This window comes from Prionailurus bengalensis, chromosome B4 (assembly GCF_016509475.1).
Source record: "Prionailurus bengalensis isolate Pbe53 chromosome B4, Fcat_Pben_1.1_paternal_pri, whole genome shotgun sequence".
Taxonomy (NCBI): Eukaryota; Metazoa; Chordata; class Mammalia; order Carnivora; family Felidae; genus Prionailurus; species Prionailurus bengalensis.
Window position 1 is genome coordinate 17,976,062 of NC_057358.1, and position 25,435 is coordinate 18,001,496.

A 25,435-nucleotide genomic window follows, 5' to 3' on the forward strand; every position below is an offset into this window, starting at 1 on the left:
ATTGTACTTTTTAAAACTTCTCTATAAAAACTCATACGGTACAGTCTAGTGGTATTAAAATATAGTTTGCTAATAAGTGACAATGGATAATTGTCAGCGCCTTACTAGTTTCACCATGGTATGATTGAAAGAGAACTTTAGCAGAATGGGACCTGAATGGCTAGTAGGATATTGGCTTTACTATTTGGTTTATGGTTATTATCTTTACTACGAGGTTACAGCTTCTGTAATACAGTTTTGTACTTGAAATGTTTCATGTAGGCTTTAGTACCAATGTTCTAAGAATACCAATGTTCTGAGAATAGTGCATATGGATTAGACACACTTTGGTGATGTTTGAGTGGGCACTCTTCATACTGATGGTATTGCTGCTACGTTTCCCAATTATCTTTTTTCAATTTTTTCCTTGTGAAAAAAATGAAACTGTTTTCAGAATTACTGTTTAGACTGTCTCAAACTGTTTCAATAATCTCACAGATAACTCCAATATAACCTTTACTCAGAGTTCCTATTTTTTTTTTTTTGGTCCATTGTCCCAGTATTATCTTTTATTGGAAAAATTCCATACAGGATCACTTATTGTACCCAGTTATTTCTTTGTAGTGCTTTTCAAATTGGAATAATTCCTTAATCTTCTCTAGACTCTTAGGACCTTGGTATTTTAAAATATTATAGTCTAATCCAGTATGTAGAATCTACTCATTTTAGATTTAATGTTAAATATGTATGTTTGTTATAATATTATCAATATTGTATTCTTTTAATTGCATCCTAATGGTAGTTTATGATATCTATAGGTCTCATTATTTTTATACCCTGTGTTATCAATAAATATTTTGTGAAGAGATATTTTGATGGTATGTAAAATCCTGTTCTCAAGTCAATTTTACTTGCTAGTTTTTGCATTCTTTAATATTTTTCGCTGGAATTAATTTGACTATGATGATGGCTTAATTGTGATTTTTTAACTCCATTATTCTGTTTACATTTGTACATTGGTTTTCTATTGTACAAAACACCATCACCCACACCACCACCAACAAAATCACTTCTCCATTTAGCTCTCCATTTATTGACTTAAATCAGTGTGGATTCATGGGTTCGTTTTGTATTCAGTTTGTTATCATCTATTATTATTTATTGATTGTTACCTTGCCCCAGATATGCTCATAGGATACTCTTTAAGCTGACTTTTTGTCTCTTTGACAAGCCCATCAGTCTTTGAGCATTTCCTTCATGTCTGTCTAAGCAGATGTTCCAGACTTCTGTTACTTTTATCCTGTTCCATCCCTGGAGTTATCTGTTTTTCCAGAGGGTCCTGGCTTCTTTTAGAAGACCAAGTTATACAAGCAAACCAGAGAGAGGTTCTTGAATCTCAATGCAGATCCCTAGATCCTGTTTTCCCATATTGGCTGTGCCATATATAATATATGAGGTTTTAAGTAATATGTAGAGATGCATCATTTACACAGAATAAGCCAACTCAGTTTTCAAACATCTCCATTTGTACTGTTTCATAGCCTTTGTAGCACTTTCCAGGAAGCCATGTCTGAACGATAAATCCCAAAGTCCTAGAATTGTTTAGCTCGAGCAGTTTTAGAGCAGGGATATCTTGCTAAAAGCAGGCACAGAAAAGGGCTCTCCCCTTGTCAAATACCATCAATTTGTTTGCCAAGAAGTCCATGTTTAGCATATTTGCCAAGAGTTTACAGTTAGGTTACATGCTGTCCAATGAAGAGAGAGAAACAGACTGCAGACCAGCTGCTTAACCACATCTTCCCCATACCTTGAGTATAATTTTAAAATTAGGTACTTTGGCTCTCCATTTGATCACTCTATTAATCTAAGATTTTCCTGACTGTATTAAACATTTATTTTTCCAAATAAGTTTTAGATACACATATTTCACAAATATAGGTAGTTTTTATGGTTTACTTGTTTACCTGGAAATATGTTAAATTTATATATCGGTTTTAGAAGAATTATCTTGTTCATTATAGGTCAGACTCCTTACCTGTAATGATTTAAAAATAAACTTGTTTCTAAAGAAGTATGTGTCCATATTTAACAATCTAAAACCATTCAGGAGTCTTACGAATTAAAGTTACAACTTACTTTTTTTCTATAAAATTTTTAGATGCTTTTATTATTTTTGAGAGAGAGAGAGAGAGAAAGAGCATGAGCAGGGGAGGGGCAGAAAGAGAGAGAGAAAGAGAGACAGAGAGAGAGACAGAAGATCCCAAGCAGGCTCTGTGCTGACAGCAGAGAGCCCGATGCAGGGCTTGAACTTACAAACTGTGAGATCATGACCTGAGCTGAAGTCACACACTTACCCATCTAAGCCGCCCAGGCACTCCACAGCTTATCACTTCTTTTACATTGGCTTTCAAAAAATGGTTTTTGGCAAAACAATCAGTACAACTTACTGCAGGGTTTTCATCAGAAAAATGAGAATTATTTAGCTGGTGTATTTTATGATTAAGAATTAATTATCTGAAAAATTCTTTTTTTCAGGTACAAGTTTGTATTAGTAGGTGAAAAATTATAAGATATCATTAAAATATAAGTAATTAGTTTTCAAATAATTAAAATAGTAATGTGTGATATTATTTTTTGTGCATGAATACATTTTCATAGTGATTTATATATAGAGTGGTATGTGTATAAAGATCTATTTCCCATATTTTTTAAAAGTATTCATCAAAAATGATTTTTATTTTTTTAGAAATTGTATTTTCTTGACCTTGAAAATACGTTATTTTAACTTAAATTATATATGTAGCAAAACTTTGGTGGTATTTTTGTTAGTCTCATATTAGAAATTCTAAAGGTTCTAAAAACTCTACTGCTATAATAGTTTGTTAATTATACTCCAAGAAAAATAACTGTTTGAATTTAATCATAAATAAAGCAGTAACAAAACCATGACAGGATTACCTCCACTTTCGAAAGTCAAAACCTTCACAAACCCTTTACCAGAATGATTCTTTTGGTTGTACACATTGTATTTTTAAAAAGTAATGTGATATAATTAAATTAGCCATCTAAGTCAATTAACTTTAAAATGTGGAATTGTTTTATCCTGTCCCTGTTCTCTTCAGTTACTCTCTTGTTGGCTCATTTTGTAGCATTCTAGGAGAGCCATGATAATTTGTCTCCTAAGACAAATCTGAATTTCCCTTCGGAATAAGGATATAGTACTGGGGAGAATTTGAGCTTTCAAGGCTCTTGGGTAGGGAGCTCTTACCATCACAGCATGAGTCAGTGCCCACACGTACCACCCACGTGTGCTGTTAAAAATATTGAATGGGCTCCCACTATAACACCACTGTCCCTATTGAACCCAAGAGGATAAGGAAGTAAAGTCATCTTGAAAAAGCGCTTTAGTAAGTAATAAGTGAAGTAATAAGTGCTTTTAGTCGACTCCATGAATATTATTTAATTCATAAAATTCCAATAGTTACTGCTGTCAGGTTTTTAAAAGCTGATGTGGTTAAGAGCTCTTAATTAAATGTTGCCCAGATCCTTTGGACTTGACTGACAGATATTCATGTAGACTTTTATTACACAAAGCTTGTGAGGTACCCTGGAGACACATTGCTGTACAGAAAACAAAGACATCTAATGAAAAATGTCCCTGCTTTTCTCCAAGGGAATTCATGTTGATATTAAAATTTAAAAAAATCACTGGGAGAATTCTAAATGTTTAAAATTTATCAAGACAGAATATTTTAACACCTCTTACTTGATTTATTTCTGTAGGTACTCAGCAAGAAAGACAATGTTACTTCTAAATTGTGGGCTCAAAGTGGACAGCAGGGTGCACAGTGGAAAAGAGTAGAAGTGTTTTTAGGCGTTCAATCACATATACAGGTTTGTAATCCAAGTAGTTGGGTGATGAAGAAATTCTGTTGATTTTTTTCTCTAATCCTACTTTATTTCCTCTGCTCATGGCCTTCCTGCCCTCCCATCCCCTTTCTGATGTGTTACGTGAATGCCTGCCACTCCATGTAGAATTTCCATAAGGAACTTAGAGCTTCAGATGTCCTAATTCCTCCTAGTTAGACAACCATATTCTAGGAATATGTAATGCCAACCATGCTCCACTTCATAATCGGCCTACCTCATATAAAGAACACCTCCCCCTATTAACAAATGTATTCTCAGGGACTTTGGAGTAATTATGTAAATTTATTTCAAACCTAATTAAAACGACAGACTTTTGAAAGCACATTATGTTGTTGAAATTTATTAGAGATAATTTACTTAATTCAAAAATATTTTGGGGAGGCACGAAATTGTGTGATGCTGTATTTTTGCCTTCATGGAGATGGCAATAATATTAGGATAAGACCCATATGTATCTAATAATTAAAACAAAAAGAACACATAGGGCATAGATTAAAATGCTTGAACTGAAGATAATTACTTGCCAAGGTAATTGGTATGGGTTTTGTTTTTTATGGATTATCAAGAAAATAAGAGCTCGTGAACGTGTGTGTGTGTGTGTGTGTGTGTGTGTGTGTGTGTGTGTGTGTGTGTTTCGCAGAAGAGGGGTTTTCTTGGAAGATGAGGCTTAGCTATTAAGATTTTTAAGACCTGGATCTGGAGAGTGAGAATCCAGAGGTATTTATGCTGGGAACTTTTCTTAGTCTTAACTGCACAAAGCTTAATCTCATGAATTTAAAACCATTTATCTCTAGATAGAAGATACAATATCTTGGCTAATTATTGTGTTTCCGGTCCTCTGCATAAGTAGAAATAGTAGCCAGTTCTCCTGTGAATATTCAGGAGGTACAGTCATGTGCTGTGTCTGATAGATCAGCCCTTCTCAATTCCAGTGGAAGCCCAGACCAGCTACAGCTGTCTAAAGGCATTGATACAGAGAGCATTGTCCCCAATTTCTTGGAATGATAGGTGTTATAAATTCCATGTATATTTTTTAAAGGTTTATTTATTTTGAGACAGAGTGCAAGTGGGGAAGGGACAGAGAGAGAGGGAGAGAGAGGGAATCTCAAGCAGTCACCACAATGTCAGTGCAAAGCCCAATGAGGGGCTTGAATCCACAAACGATGATATCATGACCTAAGCCGAAGTTGGACGGTTACTTGACTCAGCCACCCAGGCACCCCATGAATTCCACATATTTTTGATCTCTCACTGGAGTCCATTTTTCTTATGGGTCATTTGTATTTAATTTAGTAAACTGAGAAGAAATAAGTTCACCCTGAAGGTGCAATTTTTGGACTGCAATTTCATATTACACAACATGAAATTTAATATCAAAATGATTCCACCTGTTCGGTGTCCAAGGTCTTTTAACTGAGCCTCAGCAAGAACATGTAGAAGATTTTGCTGCTGCCAGACATAGGCTCTACCCCAAGCAATGAATTCTTACCTAGTTCTGTGCAAGCAGAATGCTTATATAGTAAAATCATGTTCAAAATAACAAAGGAGATTTCAGCAGGAAGAATTAATTATTAATTTAGCCTTTCTGAAATTTGGTTTGTCATTTATTGAAATTTTATTGAAGAGGAATATGCCCATGTTGTTTGAATCTTAAACTTAGATATTAATGGCTTGTAAATATTTGATGTTTTTTGTGATTCACTCATTCCTACAATACAAACTTATTAAGCACCCTACCATGGGCAAAGCTCATTCCCATGCACTGGAGATAGAGTGATGAGCCAGGCATACTCTCCATGATTCTTCCATTTTTACAATACGATTCCCTTTCACCTCAGAAAGAGGAATACATCTAATCGTTGAGTAAGAGTAGAAGATATTTTTTGAAATATCTGAATCAGCACTGGGTGGTTTTCAGAGTTTTATTTGGGAGCCCTCAAACTTAAACAGAGTATTTATTTAAAATGTTTTGTATATAACTAGAACAGTTATTCACATAGCTCTTCATAAATGCTAAGTACTATACCATGACTCTGAAATGTTTATTCCTTTAGTGTTTCCAATAATTGCATAATCACGGTCCCCATTTTCTAGGTTAGAATACAGAAAGACCTGCACATTAGGAAACTTACTGTAGTTGTATTTTACAAAATGGCTTATATAGGCTTTAAACATAGACATTTTATCTACCAGTCCATAATCCAACTGCTATGCCATATTGCTTCCCAGCTTTTTCAAGATAGTTGACCCTGCTTTTATTCTACTGAAAAAAATATATAATTACTCTTTTAGAAAAGGGTAATCCGTATTCAAGTCTATGGACTCTTAACATTTTATGGACCATTGGGATCATAAGCAATGATTTCATCATTTGGACATGGCAGATACCTGAGATTCTGTCTATAGGCCTGCACACGAACAAATTAATAAGGGAACACTTATCTGATTTCTTATTTACAGAACATTGCATCACATATTTAAATGGTTAGATGTATCCAGACAATAGAGAACCCTTTTCCTTTTGTGTATCAGTATTTACTTATAAAAACATTGTAGTCCTTATTATTTTTTCCAGTTTTGCCTCTTTTTAATAATTTCCAATCTCTCAGTCTATCATATTTATTTTTCTTTTCCAGCATATCTGTTATGAAGAACAATTTATATAAATTTGTTATGTGAATTTTTGATATTTAATTTTTATTTTTTGTTTTGATAATTTGAGAGACATTATTTGCATTTATTCTATCATCTCATCTTAAAAGGAAAACATGTAGGTTTTCATATAGTCATATAAAAGGATAACACATCTTAGGGAAAATGATAATTCTTTCATGAAAAATGATTGTTTAGATTTGGTGAAAAGGTGCTCTTGAGTTTGCACAATAAATATTTGTATAAAATCACTGAGGTAAATCTTTAGTCCTTGTTAATTCATTTCTAACTGTTCTAAATTTTCTTTAGAATATATGAATACTTCTGGAGTGCATGGGTGGCTCAGCTGGTTAAGTGTACGACTTTGGCTCAGGTCATGATCTCATAGCTCGTGAGTTCTAGCCCCACGTCAGGCTCTGTGCTGACAGCTCAGAGCCCAGAGCCTGCTTCAGATTCTGTGTCTCCCTTTCTCTCTGCCCCTCCCTCTCTCACGCTCTATCTCCTTCTCTCTCACAAAAACAAACAAACAAACAAACAAACAAAACTTAAAAAATAATAAAATTTATGAATACTTCTTATCTTAACACACAGATATTTGGCATGCAGAGAAATATAACAGAAGTACTTTGAGTTAATCTCACTCAGAAATTTGAAACTAAACAGTTTGTGACTATTTATGTTCCATGAAACAGTGTTCATTGTTCGTCTAAGCAGTGGTAATGTCACAAACTGAAGGTGGGATTTCTAAACATTTTAGCAACTCCTGTTATTATTTCTAATCATTTCTAATTCTTTTGGATTCCATATAAATGGAAGCTCGCTGTCAAACAGTGGAACACATAAGGATTTTGTTCACCACATACATTAATCAAAGGCAAATCCAAATCTTTTTAATTTCAAAGATGTGGGAAATTAAAAAAAAAACAGCTCATGTTATTGAGGTTTGATATCTTTGCTTTCACATAGTTGGGATGGATAGATCTGAGGAGTGGCAAGAATTGGGCAGAATAGAGGGTGCATCACATCCTCATTCTCTTGGTGCTCTCTGTCACCGGATTGGCCTCCTCTCCATATGCAGTGAGGCTGTAAGAAATGAGCAGGTATTGTTTTGGATCAGAGAACCACAGAGGCAGCAGTGGGTGGGTTTGTGGCTCCTACAGGTTTTCGGTGCCACCTGTCCTAAAAATCTAAACAAGAGGCACTGATATTGCCATTTTCACATTTTAGTTGTTGAGGGTGGCACAGATATCACATGACCCTCAGACTTCCTGGGTCAGTTTCATTATGGGAGTATTGTTGCAAGATTCCAGCCTGATAATCCTGTATTTAATGTTTGCCTCAATTTTTGAATGCTTGGACGGCTCAATTGACATCTTTCTTTCTTTCTTTTTTTTTTTTTTTAAAGATTGTCCTCAGGGCAAAGCGTGGTGTCAGTTACATGGGAGATGTAGCAGTGGATGATATTTCCTTTCAAGATTGTTCCCCCCTACTTAGCCCAGACAGAAAGTGTACTGCTCAAGAATTCACGTGTGCAAACAGGCACTGCATTGCAAAGGACAAGCTGTGTGATTTTGTGAATGATTGCGCTGATAATTCAGATGAGTCTCCTTTCATTTGCAGTAAGTGGAAGTTTTCTGTTTCCTTGCTTTTGCCTTTATCTCCTGCAACCTTGCACTGTATGTGGTGTGTTAATTGCTGAAACATAGAAAAAGTATGTATGGTTCAGCACCCAGAGCAGGTAAGGTGATTGACCTATTTAAATATGTTTCTTTCTTTCTCTCAGCACTAAATTTAGAACTGTAATTCATTTTAAAATGAGTTGGGGGGGTGCCTGGATGGCTCATTCGGTTAAGCGTCTGACTTCTGCTAAGGTCATGATCTCATGGTTCACGAGTTCGAGCCCCTCATCGGGCTCTGTACTGGCAGCTCAGAGCCTGGAGCCTGCCTCGGGTTCTCTGTCTCCCTCTCTTCCTGCCCCTCCCCCACTCACTTTCTGTCTCTGTCAAAAACAAACAAAAACATTAAAACAAGTTGGTGGGGGCACCTAGGAGGCTCAGTCGGTTGAGCATCCAACTTCAGCTCAGGTCATTATCTCAGCATTCATGAATTCAAGCCCTGCGTCGGGCTCACTGATGTCAGCACAGATCTTGCTTTAGATCCTCTGTCCCCCTCTCTCTCTGCACCTCCCCACTCATGCTGTGTCTCTTAAAAATAAATAAACATTTAAAAATCGAGTTGGGAGCTTGGTGTGTTTGAGATAACTGGCTATAGATTGGGAAACAAGCGTCTTCAAAGACAAACAGAATGGAAACAAATATTTCTCATGTGAAGGCAAGTTTTGGAGAAAAGACAAGCAAAGCATCCATCAAAGCCAATTCATGCAGGGCTGACAAGCCTCTATCCTTTGATGCATTTTAGAGTTGTCATTCCTTTATGTAAATTATGAGATGCGATAAATTGTTAAAAAAAATAAATACCCAGGTAATATATTAGACAAAGTGATCTTCTAAAGGATATATGTATCAATTATATGATATTGCAGGAGACCAATTCATAATAAACAGCACCTATTAAGATACCCTCAGCTAAATGGGCCATATATGCTCATTTGGGTAAGTCTGTAAATTGTGCAATGCAGTCCAGTGATTACCTCATCTCATTGCAAATGAGCTGAATACAGATTGTCAAAATGAAGGTTGACAAATTATTCTGTTTGTAATAATTTCTGAGCAAGAATATTATAGTCTGAGCCTTTTATTGTTTTGTTTTTGTTTTTGGTCTGTTGAACCAAATCTGGAATATCCAGAACAACTTCAGTGTAAGAAGAGCTCACATTTGTATAGAACTTTTACATTTCAAAGCCCTTTTATCTACTAATCTCTACCTGATCTTCATAGAAGCCCTGCAGGGTGAGTGGGACACATATTATTAGTGCATTCCATAGATGAAGCTCTTAACAGACGTGGTTATGTTTTGTCAGTTTTAAGACTGATGTTGACAGATTTGGTCATAGAATCAGGTATTTTATGATTCACTTCTTTGTCCAAGCTCCCCTTCCAGCTATGTGTAAAACCGAACCTTAAAAAGACATATAAAAATGTTATACATGTAGAAGTCCTATTTATATCATGTAACTGTTCCTTTAGTTGTGGATTATTTCTTACATCTGTTGTTACCACAGATGAACCAAGCAAAACTATTTGGCGACTTTTGAATTCTATATTAATATATATCTTTACCTTATAAATATTTTCTGCATATTTAGTTACTTTCTGCATCAGATGCTTTTACATTTTCTTCATTGTCACTTTCATTTCAGTATCACAGAAATCTCTTAGGTTATCAGTCAAATAGAACAGACATTTTGCTTTTGAATTTTATAGTCATGTGGCAAATGTATCTCTTTCTCAAGATCAAATTTGATGCCATTTTTTAATAGTTAAAGTATCGATTTATTTATGGTTAAGTTTTCCCTGTACTCTGTGTATTTATGTTCTAAGTTTGTAACTATTTCTAGGAATGCTTTATCTGTATTTAGGAAAGGATGCTGATGTACTAAGAGAGTCTGAAAATCTGGGACCTTACTGTCTTGGTAGTGTTTTGTTTTGTTTTGTTTTTGTATAGTTGGCACATACTCTTAGATTAGTTTTAGGTGTACAATATAGTGATTCAGCAACTGTGTACAATATGCTGTGCTCACAAGCTACCATCTGTCACCATACAAGGCTGATACAATACCATTGACTATATTCCCTATGCTGTATTTTTCATCCCCATGACTTACTCATTCCATAATTGGAAGCCTATGTCTCCCACTCCCCTTCACCCATTTTGCCCCTCCCCCTCCCCTCCGGCAACCCTCAGTCTCTTCTCTGTATTTATAGGTTTGATTCTGCTTTCTGTTTGTTTCTTCATTTGTGCTTTAGATTCCACATATAAATGAAACCATACGGTATTTGTCTTTCTCTGACCTATTTCACTTAGCATAATATTGGTACTCCTTTTGTATGAAAACAAAGAAAAAAGTAATCATAAGACTTTGGAGGGAAAGTTGTACCAGAAGGTGCTTTTTAGTGAATTGATTGCCAGATCACTCTTGTTAAAAGTTTGAGTGGGGTTACTTATATCAGTAATATTGGAGCATGACGGCTGAATTGCTTCTAGATATTACAGCATATAGAAAAAAAAAAGAATGACTTTTTCAGTTCATTAGAACGAATCAACGGCAACAAAAAGTCAGAACAAACCCTAAAAAGAAACCCACATTTTGATATTGGTTCTCATACATTAATGTTTTTTTAAATCTTTATTTATTTTTGAGAGAGAGAGAAAAAAAAGCGCAAGATGGGGAGGGGCAAGGAGAGAGGGAGACAGTAGATCCTCAGCCCCTGATGTGAGGCTCAAACTCATAAACCCTGGCTGAGATCATGGCCCGAGCCCAAGTTGGAAGTCTGACACTTAGCTGACTGAACCACCCAGGCACCCTCATGAGTATGATTTTTTAAATAACATTGTTTATTTTTACTACATATTATTTTTAAAGTTTATTTATTTATTTTGAGAGAGACTGAGAAAGAGAGAGAGAATCCCAAGCAGGATCTGCACTGTCAGCAGGGAGCCTGATGTGGGACTGGAGCTCATGAAACCAGGAGATCATGACCTGGGCTGAAACTGACTCAGATGCTTAATCAACTGAGCCACCTGGGTGCTCCTGTTATGTATTTTTTTAAGTTTATTTAATTTTTTTTTCTTTTTTTTAGTCATCGCTACACACGATGTGGGGCCTGAACTCACAATCCCGAGTTGCATATTGTCCCTGCTAAGCCAGCCAGGTGCCCCTTTATTATGTAGTTTTAAAAATTCTCCTAGGGACACCTGGGTAAGTCAGTGGCTTAGGCATTTGACTTTGGCTCCGGTCATGATCTCACAGTTTGTGAGTTTGAGCCCCCCATCAGGCTCTTTGCTGGCAGTGCGGAGCCTGCTTCGGATCCTCTGTCCCTCTCTCTCTCTCTCCCCCCATCCTCTGCTCACAAGAGGAGCTTGTGAGGAGCTCTGCTCTCTCAAAAATAAACAAACATTTAAAAAATTCACCTATATTCCCATTCTACAGGATTAAATGTTTTATTTATAGAGTGGCTAGAATATGCTATATGAATTATGAGTTATTATCCTGTGTATAATGTAAACTTTGATGTTTTAATTAGACCCAGGAGAATAGGAAGAAAAAACCTTGACAATTACCATAGCAACTGATTTCAAGAAATTTGGCTGGTAACTAGTCAAATATTTAGCCTGAAATTCCACTGTATTTGGGGTTTTTAATTGTTGGTTTCTTGAGAATTCTAGGTAAAGACTGATCATATATCATGACTCTAATTTCCAAAGTATCCTTAAGTAGAAATACACCATGGAGGAATAGTGGAAGGAATTTAAAAACTCTTTTTACAGGAATGGATTATCTCTGATAATGTAATATTTCATATCATTTTATAAAAGAATCCTTTAAAAAACAAAAGCACTTGCTGCTTTAATTTTCTGTAGATTAGTATAGACTCTGAAAACAAAATTTGGCAGAAAAATGAAAATGTTATTTTTGGCTTTATTATGTAAATAACATGTCTAAAATATGGGATATGGTCAAAGAAGAAAGTGATTTGTACATCCAACAACTCTAGAATCTTATCTGAACGTATCTTTGCCACTGATATAGATGCACCTTTGGAAAGCAACCATATTTTTTGTTTCACCATATACTCCAATTAGCATATTTATTGTTCACACACAATTAAGAGGGTCTCACGCATACTGGAAATAATTTAATTCTGTACCCTAATTAGTAAGGATGCTGGATATTTAATCAACACAATTAGTAAGTAATCTGAACTTAATGGGCAAATGTAACACTGTATTTACTATCTGCAGATATTGATTGTTTGCAAGCACACACAGAATACTTACCAAAAAAGAGAGATTATATTATTAAACATTAAGACAATTGCAGTTGTTTTAAGTGGATTAAAGTGACATAGACCCTGTCTTTTTAATTAGGCTTGAAATCTATTGGAAAACAAAAGCAGGAAAATACCTATTGGTTGGGAGAAACACACTTTTAATAATAACCTATGCTTCCCTTCCAAAAAAAATTACAGTAAAATAAGAAAAGGTTTTAAATAAATAGTAATAATAACAATGCTTAAAAATCTTGTGCCGTTTAGCTAAGCGAGTACTTAAAGGAAAATTTATAGACTCAACTCCTTATATTAGAAACTAATTACCTAATAGTGCAAATTAATGGAATAGAACTTAGTTGTTAAGATGGAGAGGGTTGGAAAAGATATAAAATTTTAAAACCCTGTCAAGAATGATCAAGGGAAGTAGAGAAAACAGAAATAGCAAATAAATTTGAGCATAAATTTATTGAGAAGTTATGTGTCAAGCAGTGTTGAAGACACCTAGTTACATCAGTAAGTGAAACAGACAAAAATCCTTTTCCTCATTTTCTTGATTTTAAACAGAAAATGTTCTCCCTCCCCTTCCCCCTGCCCCACCGCCACATTTGTGTATAAATTACAGAGTTTGTTAAAGGGTGACAAGTACTTTGAGAAAATACAGTGTGGGCCACTGGGTGGCTGAGTCCCTTGAGCCACCCACTCTTGACTTCAGCTCAGGTCATGATCTCCCAGTCATGGGATCAAGCCCTGTGTAGGGCTTTACACTGAGCTGAGCACGGAGCCTGTTTGGGATTCTGTTTTGCTGCCCCTCCCCCACGCTATTCGTTTTTTTTCTCTCTCTCTCTCAAAATAAATAAGCTTAAAAAAAAATACAGAGTAAATTGAGGGACACCATAAATGGAGGGAGTGCAAATTGTAGTATTAAAGAGGTGATAAGAACAGGCCTGGATGAAAAATGTATAAGCAAATCTTTGAGGCAGGTCTGGGACTTACCAAACACATCTTCTTTACCTTAAAAAAAAATTATTATAGCCATCCTAGTGCGTATAGAGGGGAGTCCCATTATGGTTTTGATTTATTTGCCTTTCCCTACTAATAATGTTAAGCATCTTTTCTTGCACTTATTAGCCATTTGTGTGTCTTTTTGGAGAAATGTCAAAATCCTTTGCCCATCTCTTTAGTGGATTGTTTGTCTTTTATTGTTGAGTTGTAGGAATTATTTATATATTCTGGATATTAACTTGTTATCAAATACATGATTTGCAAATTTTTTTCTCATTCTGTAGGTTGCCATTTTTATTTTACTTTTTATTTAAAAAAATTTTTTTTCAACGTTTATTTATTTTTGGGACAGAGAAAGACAGAGCATGAATGGGGGAGGGGCAGAGAGAGAGGGAGACACAGAATCGGAAACAGGCTCCAGGCTCTGAGCCATCAGCCCAGAGCCCGACGCGGGGCTCGAACTCAAGGAGCGCGAGATCCTGACCTGGCTGAAGTCGGACGCCTAACCGACTGCGCCACCCAGGCGCCCCAATAGAATTTTTTTTAAAAGCAGTTTGAAATTCACAGCAAATCAGAGCTACCATACACATACAGCCTTGCCCATTATTAGTGTTCCCCACCAGGGTGGTGATTTGTTACAATCAATGAACCTACATCGATGTGTCCCTCACATTCCGTAGTTTACTTCAGGTTCCCTCATGGTAAAAGGATGTTTGATAAATAATGTAGTGCACTCTTATACTCAATTACAAAATAACAGTTTCATTAAAGTCATTACAAGTATTTTTAAACACATTTTTCCTACTGAATAAAATCATCCTCAAAATACCATTTTTTAGAAATATTATATCAGCGTGCAATTTATCTGTTAGAAAATAATCTAAACTCATCTACTCAAATCTGGGTCTATGGACAAATAAATCTTTTGTTAGAGTTCAGTACCCACCCCAGAATTGTAAGTTGCATTGTAACAACATTCTTCGGTGAGTTGTATGTGCATTAAAATTTGAGAAGCGCTAATCTAAACAATGCACAATTTTGAAAAAGTTGTTGATGAAAAGAGAGAACTGTTATTTTCTTATTGACACATGCACATCTATCAGGCTTTTAATCATTGGCAATAACTAGTGTTTTAAAATAAAATAATTTTGTGTATATCTTCTTGATGAATTTAATCGGTACAGTTATATTGAAGTCAGGATTTAGTGGTTATATATGTATTTGATTACCAGATATAGTTTTTTGGAGATACTAAGAAAAATTTTAAATGACCATTAATTCATTCATTCAGGAATATTTATGTAACATCTATTATGTGCCAGGGTTTGGATGCAGTGAATGAGGTAGACAAATTTCCTGCATTCATGGAGCTTCCATTGGTTGGGTGGTCACTCTGGTGGTGCGGAGGGACACAAACAAACAAAATAAGTAAAATGGCACGATTTATTTCATAATGGTAAGTGCTCTAGCAAGATGTTAAATAAAGAAAAGTAGAAAAAATGTCTGGAATGGTGGCTGTAGTTTCAAATAGGGCATTCAGAGAAGTCCTTATTGAGAAATTAAAATTTGAACAAAGTGAAAAAAATGGATTAAGCTAAGTTATATCAGGTATTTGTGACTCAATTTTTTAACACAGTCAAAAAATATTTTAGAAGTCAGCAGTAATGAAAATAATCCTTTTTATATTTTCACCATGTCAATAGCAATGTCCTTTGATTTCTATAAACGTGTGACTATAATTTCCCAACACAGTTATCCTTTAGGATTTTGTTTTGAGTTGACTTATTTATATCCTGACTTCCCTCTCTCATTTGTTATAGCAGAATTCGCACATTTTTGATGAATTTTGGGGGACTAGAGGGTGTGGTTTGATACTCTGACATATGTTTTACTTTTTGCTGACTGTAAGATTATATATAATTGCTTCTCTACCATATCCAGTTGAATGCTCCATATGAAACTTTTTAGCATACCAGAATTTGTGTTCATTTGTGGCAAAAATGCAATTCAAAGTGTAGGGTCCCCCAGTAGGAGGGTGACAGTGCAGTAAGGCGCATCACTGAAAACCACTGACTTAGACAATTACTTCATTCTTTGTCAGTGATCATATAAAGTCTAAACAAGCACTTTGTAATTAACACTTGTAATTAAAGCACTTTGTAATTAACAAGCACTTGTAAATTAACACAAATTTACTTCCCATTTGTTTATTTGGTAAACATTGGGTACCACTGATATAAATGGCCCTGGAGCATAAACAAACAAAAACAAGATACAACCTAAATAATTGTGGCACTGCTTGTCTAGTAAAAGAGACAGGTACAAACATTTGCATTATGAATGAGAGTCAGAATAAGTACAAATCACTTTGGGAGGGGATAAGGGGAGGTAATTTAGTTATATATGAAATACTAATCCCAGCTTGACCTTTCAAAAGTAATACATCAGTTTGAAAACAACTAGTGTGTTTTTAGAGACTTTATTAATCATAGACTGTGAATAGCTTTTGGTTTCTTTGGGTGATTATGTGAGAAGCAGGCCAGGTATCATAATGTGTTAAAAAAGCAGGCTTCCTGTGATGTCTTAAGCATCAGAGATTCATTATTGTAGACTGTAGCTGAATGGGGCTCAGAAAGCTCTCATTGTCTTGTTGCATCCACGCGACTCCGGAAACAGAATGCTACGGGCACCAGTGACAGTCACAACAAAGTTTATTACAATGAGAGGCAAGGCCGACCAATAGGGACCAACACTCTTGATAAGAGGGCGGCCCGGAACAGCCGGGGTACAGAGTTTTTATAGCCGATCACATCGTTTTATCATCACCTGGAAACAGAACAAAGAAACAGTTTCCAGATGAGTCAGAAACAGTTGCCAGATGAGTTAGAAACAGTTGCCTAATGAGGTGTTTATTTTAGACTTTCTGCCTCTAAGTTGCAACCAGTGGATCTCCTTGACCCTGCCTCTGATGCTCTTTTCTTTGAACTTTTGTTTCCTTAATTGGTGAAGCCTAATTTACAAGAGTAAAGCAAGGCTGTTATCTCTTAACCGTCAGTATCAACACAAAGCTGTTATTTTTCAAGCTAAGCATTAGACCTACACTACAATTTAACCCTTACAGTCTTTCCAAAATTATCGATACTGGTCCCTGCTCTCACTATCCCAGTGTTTTAAGAGACGTGTTAGGGTAGTATTTTTTATATTTTGAAATCAAGTAGTTATCAGAAACAATTTCTGTGTTAGGAGCATTGTTCAATCAATTTGTGCATTGCAAATTCTCAAAAGGTTGGTACTATCAATAAAATTTTCTAAATTGTCCCCCAAACCCTTTTTGTATGGGAACAAATATATTCTGTACTGAACATTTGTTTTGTGAAACAGTCTGGAAAATTTTTCTTAGGGAATTTATTATTATTACTTGATAGAATATGGAAATACAAAGGAAGTTAAATTCCTAGTGATGTCATCCAATGAAAATTGGAAAATGATGTTTTTTTTAACTTTGAATTTTGAAGTAATTATAAACTCATAGGAAGTTACAAAGATAGTAGTGAGAAATCTTGTGTACCCTTCTTGGATTTCCCTCAATGCTACTATAATATTAAAACTGGGAAACTGACATTGGTTTCATATGCGTGTGTAAATTCTATGGAAATGTATTACATGCGTAAATTCATGTAAGCATTACCACAATCAAGATATCCCATATTCATTAAAAAAAGATACTCCGTCTTCATAAAGATCTTCCTTGAGCTACTCACTCATAGTTATACTTACTTCTCCCATCTCCAGCCTTGGGAAACTACTACTTTGTTACCCATTTTTATGGTTTGTCATTTTGAGAAGGTTATGTAAATGGAGCCATACAGTAGGTGCCTTATAAGTCATTTTTTATTTTATTATTATTATTTTTTTTGGTCCCGAGGCATGTCTTGTGGCATGGATGTACTGTTTTTCAGAGCAGCTGTGTTATTTTACATTACCACCAACAATGCATGAGAGATGCAGTTTATATGGTTCTTTGTGAGTATTTAATATCTTAACTATTTTTATTTTCGCTGGCTTTCTGGTGTGGAGTAATAATACCTAATCGTGGTTTTAATATGCACTTTTGTGACAGCTAGTGATGTTGAATGTATTCTTGTAGGTTTCTTTGCCATCTATATATCATCTTTGGTGAAATGTTTCCTCATGTCTTTTGCCTGTTTTCTAATTTAACTTTTTGAAATTGTTGAGTTTTGAAGGTTTTATAAATATAGATATAAGTCCTTTGACAGATAAGTGAGTGGCAAATCTTTCCCCCAGGTTTTAAATTGTCTTTTCATAGTCTTAATAGGAAAAGAGCAAATGTTTATTTTTATTTTGGTATAACCCTTAGATCTTTCCTTTTAGAGATCATGATTTTGATAATGTATCTGAAAATACAAAGTCTGAAATCTCTAATTTTTTTCTGTATTTTGTTCTAAAACTCATATAGCATTATATTTTATATTTAAATTTATGACTTATGTTTTATTTTTTTTTAATTTTTTTAACATTTTATTTATTTTTGAGACAGGGAGAGACAGAGCATGAACAGGGGAGGGTCAGAGAGAGGGAGACACAGAATCTGAAACCGGCTCCAGGCTCTGAGCCGTCAGCACAGAGCCCGACGCGGGGCTCGAACTCACGGACCGCGAGATCATGACCTGGGCCAAAGTCAGCTGCTTAACCGACTGAGCCACCCAGGCGCCCCCTATGACTTATGTTTTAAATTTTTATTTAAGATGTGAGGTTTAGGTCAAGATATTTTCCCCCTATGACTATCTAATTCCTGCGTCATGAATGATAAGACTGTTCTCCCTTCATTTTAGTGTTTTTATACTTTGGCCAAGTATTGGCTGTACTTGTGTAAAGCTATGTCTGGGTTCTCTATTCAGTTTTACTGATCCAGGCATCTATTCCTCCATCATTACTACAGTCTTGTTAACTAAAGCTAGCTATATAATTTTGAAATTGGGTAGAGTGATTCCTCCTAATATTCCTCTTTTTCAAAATAATGTTATTCTAGTTCCTTTGACTTTTCATAAAAAATTTAGAAAAATCCTGTTCTATACAAATAAAATTTTGTTTAGCTTCATAAAAATTTCATGAAGCACATATATCAACTTGGGGATAGTTACATACTTTATATGTTGAGTCTTACAGTCCTTGAACACAGTATGTATGTATGTCTCTTCATTGTTTAGATTTCTTTTTCTTTCTTTCATCAGTGTTTGGTAGTTTTCATCTTAAAAGTCCCACACATACTGTTGAGGAGTAAGAATTTCCTCTGCCTTTCAAGGTTCTTCTGCCGGACCAAGAATCAAATTGACATGAGGCAGATTAACAGGAGAAAATTTTTGTTGTGTATGTACAATCAACACAGACATGGAAATTCCAAAAACAGAGAGGCAACATGATGCTTCGGTGAGCTAAGGAGATGGATAGAGGTTTGAGGTTGCAAAGGTGAGAAAGAACATTAGCAGGAAAGTGGGAGAAGATGTTTGGAAAGCAAAGGTTGCCCTATTATGTAGGTGAGTTTCTTAGGGAAGGAGGAATCTCTGTTTATAGCTGTCTTCATAGTACAAGCAGGCAATTGAGGGGCAAGAGGTAAAGAGCATTCCCTGAATCTGCTGGGTTTTTGCTTTTAATGCAAAATAATTTTCCTGCCAGAGTGGCCCAACTTGGGGTGACTTATCCTTGCCCTCTTTATAAAATATACACCTAAATATTTCATTTTTTGAAGGATTATAAGTGGTATCACATTTTTTGTTTTTTATTTATTTTTGAGAGAGAGAGAGAGTGCGAGTGTGCAAAGGAGTGAGAGTCAGGGAGAGGCAGAGAGAGAGAGGAGACAGAGGATCCAAAGCAGGCTTGATGGACTGAGCCCCCCAGGTGCCCAAAGGCTATTACATTTTTAATTTTGGTTTCTATGGGTTCATTGTTGGTACATAAAAATACAACTAATTTTATATATTGAACTTGTATCCTGCAACCTTGCTGACTCATTTATTAGCTTTCAGAGTTTTACAATACATTCTTTAGATTTCCTCTGTAGACATATCATCTGAAAATTGGGACTGTTGGAAGTCTTCCTTTCTGGTCTTGGTACCTTGAAGATTTGGTAGAAATGTCCAGTGATTAATCTGAGCCTAGAGATTTCTTTTTCAGGGATTTTAAAATTATGAGTTCAGTTTCCTTTATACTTATGAATTTGTGCAAATTATTTTGTATTGGCTAAGACTATGCTTTGCAAAGCATGGGTCCATTTCATGTCAGTTCTCAAGTGTGCATGTAGAGTTGTTTACATCATTGTTGTGTTATCTTTTTGATACCCACAAGGTTTGATATATCCTGTTTCATTCCTACTATAAGTGACTTATGTCTTCTTTCTCTTTGCTTTGCTAATCATTTTTTTAATTGAAAATGCCAATTAATTAAAGAGGAGACATAGCTACTAACCCTTTTATAAATACAACATAAGTAATTTGTCAAAATATGATTCAAAGTTCAAGTAGTTGAATTATAAAAACAAAGAATCTTAGAATTTGAGAGGGTAAAAGAAGTTAGTCCAACCTCTTTGGAATAGGATCTAACACTAAGACTTCTGCTAAGGACTCATTTTTCTCAATTACAATTAGTCCTATATCTCCATCCTAGCACATATCACACTCTATTAAAATGTGAGAGAAATCCACTAGGACATGTTTGTTGGTGGATCAGCCCCAACATTTAAATTGCTACTGCTAGGGGCGCCTGGGTGGCTCAGTCGGTTAAGCGTCCGACTTCAGCCAGGTCACGATCTCGCGGTCCGTGAGTTCGAGCCCCGCGTCGGGCTCTGGGCTGATGGCTCAGAGCCTGGAGCCTGTTTCCGATTCTGTGTCTCCCTCTCTCTCTGCCCCTCCCCTGTTCATGCTCTGTCTCTCTCTGTCCCAAAAATAAATAAACGTTGAAAAAAAATTAAAAAAAAATAAATTGCTACTGCTAGTGATAAATGAATTACCAACAAATAAAGGAATCATTTCTATAACTTCCCCAACCTGGCAAAGTAAGCGGGAAGGGAGATTCACCCAATTCCTGCTTAAATGCTTTCATATGAAATAGTACACTACCTCTTTTCATCTAAAGGAAACCCTTGTCATAATGTTTTTCCTAATATTGAATCAGTATTTCCATATTTGCACAGTATGGGTTTTTAATGATAATCTTTCTTATTACTTGTAATTCTCTATGATAAAACTTTAAGAATTGGCAACAGATACCATTGATTCTGCACATCTTTTCTTATTCTTCTTTCTCATGTTTGTAGTCATAGTGTCTGTATAAATATTCTTGAATTCTTTAATAACATCATATATGCATGATTTTAGAGCTCTACTCTCTGGCCTTCCTCTTAATGTATGGTTTCATTCTCAAATTTTCCCTTAAACATGAGAATTAAGTATTCAGAAAATACCACAGTACTCTAATTAGAATTACACCATCACAAAAATATTCAGTATTCCCCTTTTTTCATCTACTGTAACAGATTCATACAGCCTAGGAATTTTAGGAGTTTAGTTTTTATTCTTTTAGTTAGTCTTATGTTGATCATGACTAAGAACAATGAGTAGGAAGTTACATGAATAAATAACAAATAAGGAAGATTCCAAATAGTAAGAATTACAAAGATAGTAGGAAAGACCCAAAGGAAAGACAGATCACCTGGTGAGTTTGTGGAATAGAAATCTTAGCATCTGGAGCATTTAGATTAAGAGGGGGAAATGGCTAGAAATGAGTTCAGAGAGACAAGGAGGGGAATCTGGTAGTCCACGTTAAGAAATTTGTGGTTTTTTTTTTTTTTTTCAACGTTTTTTATTTATTTTTGGGACAGAGAGAGAAGGAAATTTGTGTTTTAACTTGGAGTAACAGAAAGTCATTTTAGGATATTAAATACAGAAATAATATAATAAAATTTAGTGTTTAGAAAAATCACTCTGACAGCGGTGTAGTTGACAGTAATTATGAAGGCATGGGGATTAGTCAGGAAACTCTATTAGTATTTCATTAAAGAGATAATAGTTTCAGGGTACATTCAATGAAGATGGAAAGAAGTGAATACATGTTTAGAAGAGAAAAATCTATAAATGTGATTGTTAACTGTGGAGGATTTCTGGGTTGGATAAGTGAGTAATTGGAAGTTTCATTTACTCTTCTTAATTAATGAAACAAGAGAATGAGGTGATTTTAAAGTACATTATTTCACTTTTTTATTTGTCTAGTTTGAGATATGTGTGGGTCTTCCAAATGGAGATCTGTCCAATAAACAGATGGCTAAATAGATCTTAAGCTTGGGAAGGCATTTCTGCAGCAGACATAAAATTGGGAACCATCAATATATGATGGTAATTAACATAATCAAATGGATAATATCACATAAGGAGGGTATGTACAATGTGAAGAGAAGAAATTGCATAGGATCAAACCCTGAATATACCAATATTTATGAGGAAGAATCTTATAAGAGAGACAGAGAAAGGAAGAAACTAGAAGGAAAAGGAAAGAAAAAAACCCAGATCCTGGTGTTATAGAAGACAAGGAAAGTTATAATTCTGAAAGGAAAAAGTGGGTAACATTATCAAAGATGCAAACATCAAATAAGTACTGAACAATCTCTATTAGATTTAATAATAAGTGGGTAATTGGCAACCACCAAGTGTCATTTTCAGAAAGTGATAGAAATATGGGTTTGGAAATTACTGTTAACATGCAGTGGTTTTAAATCTATTCCCCACCTGCAGTCATTCTGGATGATACCTATCTCATCCATTTACATTTAAACTGAAAAGTAGGATTTGCCACGTATTGATATTAAAATTCCATTATCAAAGTTTCTACCAATCATTGAGCCTATCCAAACTCATATAATCAGTGTAAACAGACAATCTAGTTGAATGGTTATATACCTTCCCCATATCTTCATTCTATCATCAATCAATTTATTCCAGTTATATTAAGAAATAATTGACCTACATCATTTTTATAAGTTTAGTGTGTACAGTATGATGGTTTTATTTACATATATTGTGAAATGATACCACAACAGTTTCAGCTAACATATATCTTCTTATTTTATTTTATTGAAATGTTTATTTTTGAGACAGTAGGAAAGGAAGAGGGAGTGGGGGGAGGGGCAGATAAAGGGAGACAGAGGATCTGAAGCAGGCTTTATGCTGACAGCAGAGAGCTCAATGTGAGGCTTGAACTCCTGAACAGTGACATCATGACCTGAGCTGAAGTTGGATGCTTAACCGACTGAGCCACCCAGGCGCTCCTGTTTTGATATCTTTTGATGTCAATATGCTTTAACAACTTTTCATTTTCTTTTGTGTTTTTACCACAGAGTTTTGTTTGTGGTTACCATAGGGCTTACATAAAATTTCTTAAATTTTAGCACCTTATTTTAAACTGAAAACAACTTAACTTTTATATTAGTAAATTTTACACTTTTGATTCCCCCCCCAAAAATTTTAAAAATGTTTATTTATTTTTGAGAGAGCTAGAGAGAACAAGCAGGGGATGGGCAGAGAGAGAGAGTGAGAGAGGGAATTCAGGGCAGAGCCCAATGCAGGGCTCAGCCCACCAACTATGAGATCATGCCTTGAGCCAAAATCAAGAGTTGAATGCTGAGCCAGCTGAGCCACACAGGTGCCCCCTCCCCTTACATTTTCAAATCATTTATGTCATAATTTACATGTTTTAAAAATATTATGAAAGGAATAACATATTATGGTAGTTATCATGATTTCATTATATTTTTTAAACTTCTAAACTAGAATTGTAAATGAATTATGCATCATTATTAGCATATTGCATAATCTAACTATAATTACATAGTTAACATTACCAGTGAGATTCATCTTTTATGTTTTGTGTTTTTGTTATTAATTAGCTTTCTTTTACTTCCACTCAACTCCCTTTAACATTTCTTGTAAAGCAGGTCTGGTGGCAATATACTCCATCACATTTTATTTGTTTGGGAAAATCTTTGTCCCTCCTTCATTTCTGAAGGACAGATTTGCTGGGTATAGAATTATTTGTTGACAGTTATTATATTTTTTTCCAAAATGTTAACATATGTTATCCCATTCTCTCCTAGCCTGAATAGTTTGTGTTGAGAAATACACCAAAGTCTTATGTAGATTCCCTTGTTTATAGCTTTTCTGTATTCTCTTACTGCTCTTAAAATTTTTTCTTTGTGTTTGACTTCTGACAATTATAATTAAACTGTGTCTCAGTCTTGCCCTATTAAGGTCCAATGTATTCACAGTCCTTTGGGTGTTATGAATCTGGATGATCATTTCTCTCCCAGGCCTGGGAAGTTTTCAGCCATTAATGCTTTAAATATACATTCTGGTTTTGTTTATCTTTTTTTTCTGGAATTCCCATAATGTACATACTGTTTCTTTTCAGTGTGTTCCATATTTCCATAGACTTCCATCACTCTTTTTCATTTTTTTCTTCTTTCTCTTTTGACTGAATAATTTCTACTGTCTTATTCTCCAGGTGGCTGATTCTTTCTTCTGGATGATTGAATATATTTGAAACTCTAAATTGAATTGTTCAATTCAGTTATTGTATTTTTCAACTATAGAATTTGTGTGTGTGTGAGACAGCTGTTATTTCTCTGTTGAACACCTCATTTTTGTTCATGCATTGTTCTCCAAATCTTGTTTAGTTATTGCCTGTGTTTTTGTATAGTTCATTAAACTTTCTTAAAGAATACAGAACATAATGTAGGATTAAGTGGAAAATTTTAATATACCTAACCAAAAAATAAGCCTGATTAGATGAAAAGGATCTGTCAAAAATTAACTGTTTGTAAAAAATATAAGACATTTCTTTTTTTTTTTTTAATTTTTTTTTCAACGTTTATTTATTTTTGGGACAGAGAGAGACAGAGCATGAACAGGGGAGGGGCAGAGAGAGAGGGAGACACAGAATCGGAAACAGGTTCCAGGCTCTGAGCCATCAGCCCAGAGCCTGACGTGGGGCTCGAACTCCCGGACCGCGAGATCGTGACCTGGCTGAAGTCGGACGCTCAACCGACTGCGCCACCCAGGCGCCCCGAAACATTTCTAAGGAGCATGACATAACTCAAATTTGCTATAATGTGCCATCTACAATTTCAGCGTATAAGTAAATAAACAAACAGATTTGGAGGACCTCAGTGGAGAAATGAAAATGAAGAACGAGGAGAAGAAAAAGAGGGTGAGGAAGAAGGAAGAGGAGGAGGTAAAGGAAAAAGGAAGAATACTAAAATAAATAAACAAAGGGAACTTCTAGGGTTAAAAAATGCATTATCTAAAATAAAATTTGCTGGATGGACTTAGTCATACATAGACAACAGAAGAAAGATCATTGAACTTGAAGACAGATCTAGTTAGAATTTATCTAATTAAGAGAAAAAAAGAAAATAAACTGATCAATGCCTTAGTGATCTACACAACTCCATCATATATTCTTATGTACATGTACATGAAACAACAGAAGGGAATGAGGAAAAATGAGGCAGCAAAATATTTGAACAAATAATTATCAAAATTTTCCAAATTTGTGGAAAACATCACCTTAAAGTGATTAGGATGATCAAGACAACATAAATGAAAATTGGTACATCTTGGTACCTCCTAATTCACTGATAAAAATTTATTTTAAATGAAGAGAATATCTTGGAAGACACCAGAAAAATAATTCATATATAATCTAACAATCCTATGATTGAAAGCTTCTCATCAGAAAAACAAACAAAAAAAAGGCTTAATTATATTGGAAGAATGAATTTAAATACTCAAATGGGGGAAGAGGAAAGGACGTACCAACATAGAGTTTTGTATCTACAGAAAACATCCTTCAATAAT

At 35.1% G+C, this 25,435-nt stretch overlaps 1 protein-coding gene across 1 annotated transcript in view; it reads left to right on the top strand.

Moving 5' to 3' along the window:
- Nucleotides 1-25,435, top strand: part of MALRD1 (MAM and LDL receptor class A domain containing 1) — a 792,972-nt gene that overhangs the window by 321,155 nt on the left and 446,382 nt on the right. The window contains exons 24-25 of the mRNA XM_043564232.1: nucleotides 3,763-3,873; nucleotides 7,967-8,180. Coding sequence (XP_043420167.1) covers nucleotides 3,763-3,873; nucleotides 7,967-8,180 — 325 coding nt within the window. The remainder of the gene's footprint in view (nucleotides 1-3,762; nucleotides 3,874-7,966; nucleotides 8,181-25,435) is intronic.